Below are 5,926 nucleotides of genomic sequence, written 5' to 3'. Positions count from 1 at the left end.
GAGAGTTGACACAGTGTGGTTGGATCAACTGGTACAGTTGACACGATGTGAATGGATCAACAAGTATTGTTGACACGATGGTACGGTGTTTATGAAGTAAACTTGGGTTGCAAGTTTTACTTGTTTTAGAAGTTGTTTACGTGAGAATTTTCTAGAAGAGTCTTTGTTAGAGTTTGTTTATGTTAGGAAAGTGTTTATTACTTGAGAGTCAAGTTTGTAAACATATAAATAGGTTGTTGAGCCATGGGTTGAAACACCCCAATTAAGAGAAGTATTTTTGAGTTATCTTATCATGTTTTTATTAAGTCTTTGATATCAGATTTTCTACATATCTCTTATTTTGCCTGTTAACTTCTCTCACTACAAAGTACAACATACAAACATCTTCGGTTCTCCTGCTATCCACTTTAAAACATAGGTCCTTTGCTTTGCTCACAACTTCACCACTTTCACGAGAAATTTAGAGCAATCAAAATCCAAGAAATACATCCATATCTATGGTCCTTAATCCTTTGGTACATCACATATGGGTACTGCAGCAAATTATTGCCACAGAAAAAACTTAATTTTGTTGTTAATACAAGGCTATGGCGATGTTAAACTTTAGCATTATAAAAAATCATTCTATTTAATATTTTAATAGGAGGAGATTCCCTTATATTTTTATATTTACGCTATTTCCCACTTTAAGAGACGTCTTTTTTTGTAATAGAACTTCTTTTTCTTCTTTATACACGTCCATATTTAGCCACCAATTTAAAAGAGTTAGCCATTATTAATGATTAGTCCATTTTAGAGAGTTGATATACAAACCGAAAGATAAATTCCGATTTATCTCCCCGTCTCGCAGAATTGTGAAACCCACCACCCAATGAAGTTAACAAGGGGGCACGTTTTGTGTAACGGGTCCACAATCTGTGAGATGCAGTTTCATTTTATTGGGGCCGCTTTTTGTAACTAAGTTGATTTCTATTTTTATCTTGGGGTCTTTTTCTTGAGTTTGTTTATGCTTCTCAAGCAGGATCCAATCTGTAAGCTCCTTGAGCTGTTTCCCTGCTTACCTCTGGTTGGTACTGCCTCGTTAAATGTTAAGGCACTAAAATGGACTCCTCGCATAACATATGGATTGATAGTATATAATTCAATGAGCTCTTTTTGGCTCAAATTTATTACATGATAGATTGATAATATTACACAAACTATTCATAATTAATTAACTGGTAATATGATTAGTAGTCTTTTCTTTTGTTACCAATTAATTTAATGGTGATGATATTATTTTCATCACAACAATTGGAGTATAATTTAGTAGCCGCCGCCACCATGACCACCTCCTTCACCACTTCCACCACCACTACCATACCCAGCCCCATGTTCACCTCCAGTTGCATACCTTGCACCACCGCCTCCACCACTACCGCCACCTCCTCCGTATCCGGCACCATGTGCTCCTCCGGCACCACCGTATCCACCCCCAGCACCTCCACCGGCTCCACTTCCGCCACCGTATCCTGTACCGTGTTCACCTCCAGTACCATATCCACCACCACCTCCGCTACCACCTCCTCCACCACCGGCTCCATGCTCACCTCCAGCACCATATCCAGAACCACCACCAGCTCCTCCACCACTTCCATAACCAGCACCATGAGCTCCACCGGCACCATAGCCGCTACCACCTCCACTACCACCTCCACCACCGGCACCACCACCATGTTCACCTCCAGCACCATAACCAGCACCACCACCACTGCCACTTCCAGCACCGTACCCTGCACCATGTTCTCCACCAGCACCATATCCGGCACCGCCTCCTCCACCACTGCCTCCACCCCCACCATGTGCGCCTCCACCAACAACTCCATAGCCTGCACCACCACCTTCTCCAGCACCACTACCATACCCTCCTCCTGCTCCATGATTACCAACTAATCCAACTCCGTATCCACTACCTCCACCAGAACCTCCACCACCACCATACCCTCCTGACTCTACACCTACTCCGAGTTCTCCATGGCCAGCAGCTGCATAGCTAGCTTCTTCCTCTATATTAGTAAGGAGATTTCTAGCAGCAGAACAGATGCTTAATCCTAACAACACAAAGAAAACAACACTCGCAGCTCTTTTACGAATAGCCATTCTTTAGCTTGCTAATAAAATAAGAAGGGAGAATTTGTAACATAAATTGATGAGAATGCAAGGGAATGGAGAGTGGGTATTTATAGAGTTTGGAGAGGGGTCCAAAACCGTGTTGCATGCCTAAGAGATACAGAGAGAGATAAAAAAAGAAGAAGATAGCAGTGGTGGAGACTGAGTTAGCGCACATGCAGATGCACTTCATTGGGCCCATTATACACTATCATCACTTGCATACACCGGCCAATTAGTAGTAGACTAGTAGGAGAAGATAGAAGATAGTGTGATCTTGCTGTTGGCCATATTAAACAGTTAGTATAAGTACATTTCATTGTTTCTGGATAACTTTGAGTTCGTTTTAGGCTAAGGTTTTGAAATTTTGTATGTTTTTTCAGCGTGAATTTGTTGTATTCACACTACTTTGTTGGTGACCCTTCTTCAACTCGCTTTCCGCTTTCGTTTGGAATAAAGTAATTCCACGAAAGATCACTTTTTTTAGTTGGACTGCGGTTCATAGTAAGGTGAATACAGTTGATGGGCTCCTAACTGAAGGGACTCATTTCTCTCTGGTGATGAGAAAGAGTCCATCGAAGTATCGAACACATCTTATTGATCTCGCGTGTTGCTGGCATTCTAAACTTACAAGATGTATGATTTGGCCTAGGACGTATGTTCGATTTTGTTTGTAGCTAGGAATTTTATACATAAATGCGTACAAAATTGTGTATTGGCATGATGATCATCACCTTCGTGGGTTTTTAGTGAAGAACCAGCTTTCCCAAGGGTGCCAATGTTGGAATCTTGCAACAATTGAAGAAACGTCAGATGTATCAAACAATAAATATAAAGAACAGTATCAAACAACTCTACCACGAACAAATTGATGAGGGCAGAATCACAGGTTGAACAAGCTGTCCTTAACACATTAGTTCGCGGGTATACTCTGAAGTAATGCTAAACCCCAACGTGCGAAGATGTGTCCAGGATAAGACTGCCCGATATAACTTGAGTTAGCACAACGCAAGTTACCCACTCTTGAACTCAGCAACAAGGATGGAAGCAAAACGCCGCACAAAATATAAGAAGAAGAAGAAAAATAGACCTAGAGATAGTCGCTGCTTGTGTGTTTTTAAAACAGAATTTCGAGTCATATTTATAGGATGAGATACTTGCAAATCAAATTAGGTTTTTTGTTTTCTTCGAAAACAAGTAAAACTCGTAAAAGGAATTTCCCACAAATAAAACTCTTAAAAAATAATTTTGGAATTAAATTCCTAAAGAAAAAATTCTCCAAAAAATAAATCCGTGTAGGAAAGGGACTTGGTGCATGGTATACGCGTATATCGCATGGGTCAAAATATGTATTTTTGCCCACCCGCTCCACCCACGTTTTACAATTCATACATAAGTGTATGATTATATAGTGGAGCTCCTCTTTAGTTTTCCACAATGTGGGACTAAAGGTTCCACTTCATTCACCCAAAAATGAGTGAGTATCCTTAGACCCTTAGGTCATTAGATCAAACCATACCAAGACCATAAAATCTTTTTAATTAAAACTCATTTTCTCCAACAATCCCCCACATGAATGAAATATCAGAAAACGAAAAAATCAGAGTAAGGAAAATACCATTTAGGCAAAGGTGTCCATGAGGTCTTGAACCTTGCTTAGTGAGAAGTTACCGGAACTACTAGCTAAACAGTGAACGCGATGTCTTGAACTTCTAGCGTTTGGTGTAGTTCAAATAATATCCACGCATGATATCCTCCAAGTGTTGCTAAGTTCGTGTCGTTTTGTCCATTTTGGCCCTGGACATATCCTGTTTCTCAGAATGCTCTAAAGAATTGGCTCCATTCTCATAGGAAGCGACCCACTTCCTCATTCAGATAGGTGAGTTCCATCAAGAGTGCTTACTGCTACACCCCACTTCAATCTTAAATTGAAACTATAGAACTCATTAAGACTTAATTAGAAGTCATCCTCCACATGCAGTCACACTATCACATCAACACCATAGGGAAGGGACAGATAATAAAATTATCTGATAGTGTTTACCTTTAACTACCACAAATTAGTTGTCTCATTCGAAACCTTGATCTTGGAATCTCCAGTCATCAAGGTTGAGTATCCTTCATGGCAAGTTTAATTATTTGAGCCTAAGCCCCATCCCCTTCGATGCTTTACTAACTATCTCCTTGGACAAGCCTTTCGTCAAAGGGTCCGCGATATTCTCCTTGGACCTTGTCCAATCTATGGAAATAACGCCTGTTGAGATTAGTAATTTCAAAGAATCATGTCTTCTACGCATATGTATAGATTTTCCATTGTAGAAGCTATTTTTAGCTCTACCTATTGCAGATTTGCTGTCACAATGTATAGATATAGCTGGCACAGGCCTATGCCAGAGAGGAATATCTTCTAAAAAGTTTCTTAGCCATTCGGCCTCCTCTCCTGCTTTATCTAACGCAATAAACTCCGACTCCATAGTTGAGCGAGCTATACATGTCTGTTTGGAACTCTTCCAAGATACAGACGCACCTGCTAGAGTGAATACATATCCACTCGTAGACTTAGACTCCTCTGAGTCTGCTATCCAGTTCGCATCGCAAAATCCCTCAAGGACGGCCGGATACCCTTCGTAATTCAAACAAAAGGTCATTGTGTACTTCAAGTACTTTAGCACTCTATTAAGTGCATCCCAATGTTTCTGCCCTGGATTACAAGTATACCTGCTTAACCTACTCACAGCATAAGCAATGTATGGTCTCGTACAATTCATCAAATACATCAGACTTCCTATGAATCTTGAGTATTCAAGTTGGTTAACACCTACACCCTTATTCTTCATGAGTTTGCAAGAAGAATCATATGGAGTGCAAACAGGTTTACAGTCAAACTGATTATATTTCTTAAGTATGGATTCAACATAATGAGACTGACTCAGACTATAGCCATTAGAAGTTTTTCTAATCTTCATCCCTAATATGACATCAGCGGGGCCTAAGTCTTTCATGTCAAAGTTCTCATTCAACATTTTCTTAGTGGTATTAATAACATCCATGTTTGTACCTAGTATAAGCATATCATCAACATACAAGCATACAATCACACAGGCATCCTTGACAAGTTTAGTATAAACACACTTATCAGATTCATTAATTCTAAAACCACTAGAAAAAATCATCACATGATCAAATTTCTCATGCCACTGTTTAGGTGCTTGTTTCAATCCATACAAAGATTTCTTCAGTTTACAAACCTTCTTCTCACAACCTTTAACTACAAATCCTTCGGGTTGTTCCATATAAATTTCTTCATCTAATTCACCATTCAAAAACGTTGTCTTTACATCCATTTGATGTATCTGTAGGTTATGGACAGAAGCTATAGCAGTTTCATGTCTTAGCTTTTTCTTGTATTCAGACCAAGGAGATGGTAACTTCTCAATTACCGCAGATACTTGAAACGTCTCATCAATGACCATACCTTCAGCAAGAATCTCATTAATGATCTGTTGAAATTCAAGAAATTGATCAACAACAGGTTTATCATTCGTCATCTTGAAGTCCATAAACTTCGCCACCAGAAATTTCTTGCTCCCTGCAGTCTCCGCTTGATACTTTGCTTCTAACGCAGTCCACAAATCATAAGCACTGAAATTTTCTTTAGCATTGTAAAAATCATACATCGCATCTTCCAAACCATTCATGATATGATTTTTCGCCAGAAAATTACACCTCTTGTTATACTCGATCGCCTCCTCAGTTAAACCTTCAGCATTCATCAATT

The 5,926-nt window shown here is 39.6% G+C and overlaps 1 protein-coding gene across 1 annotated transcript; it reads right to left on the bottom strand.

Moving 5' to 3' along the window:
• Window positions 1-1,102: 1,102 nt before the first annotated feature.
• LOC113275103 (glycine-rich cell wall structural protein 1.8-like) lies at window positions 1,103-2,203 on the bottom strand. Its single transcript, XM_026524541.1, has one exon. The coding sequence runs from the start codon at window positions 2,137-2,139 to the stop codon at window positions 1,306-1,308; it is 834 nt and encodes a 277-aa protein (XP_026380326.1). The 5' UTR covers window positions 2,140-2,203; the 3' UTR covers window positions 1,103-1,305.
• Window positions 2,204-5,926: the final 3,723 nt, after the last annotated feature.

This window comes from Papaver somniferum, chromosome 4 (genome assembly GCF_003573695.1).
Source record: "Papaver somniferum cultivar HN1 chromosome 4, ASM357369v1, whole genome shotgun sequence".
Classification (NCBI taxonomy): Eukaryota; Viridiplantae; Streptophyta; class Magnoliopsida; order Ranunculales; family Papaveraceae; genus Papaver; species Papaver somniferum.
The sequence above is the reverse complement of the archived record's forward strand: the minus strand, read 5'-3'. Positions and strand labels throughout refer to the sequence as shown.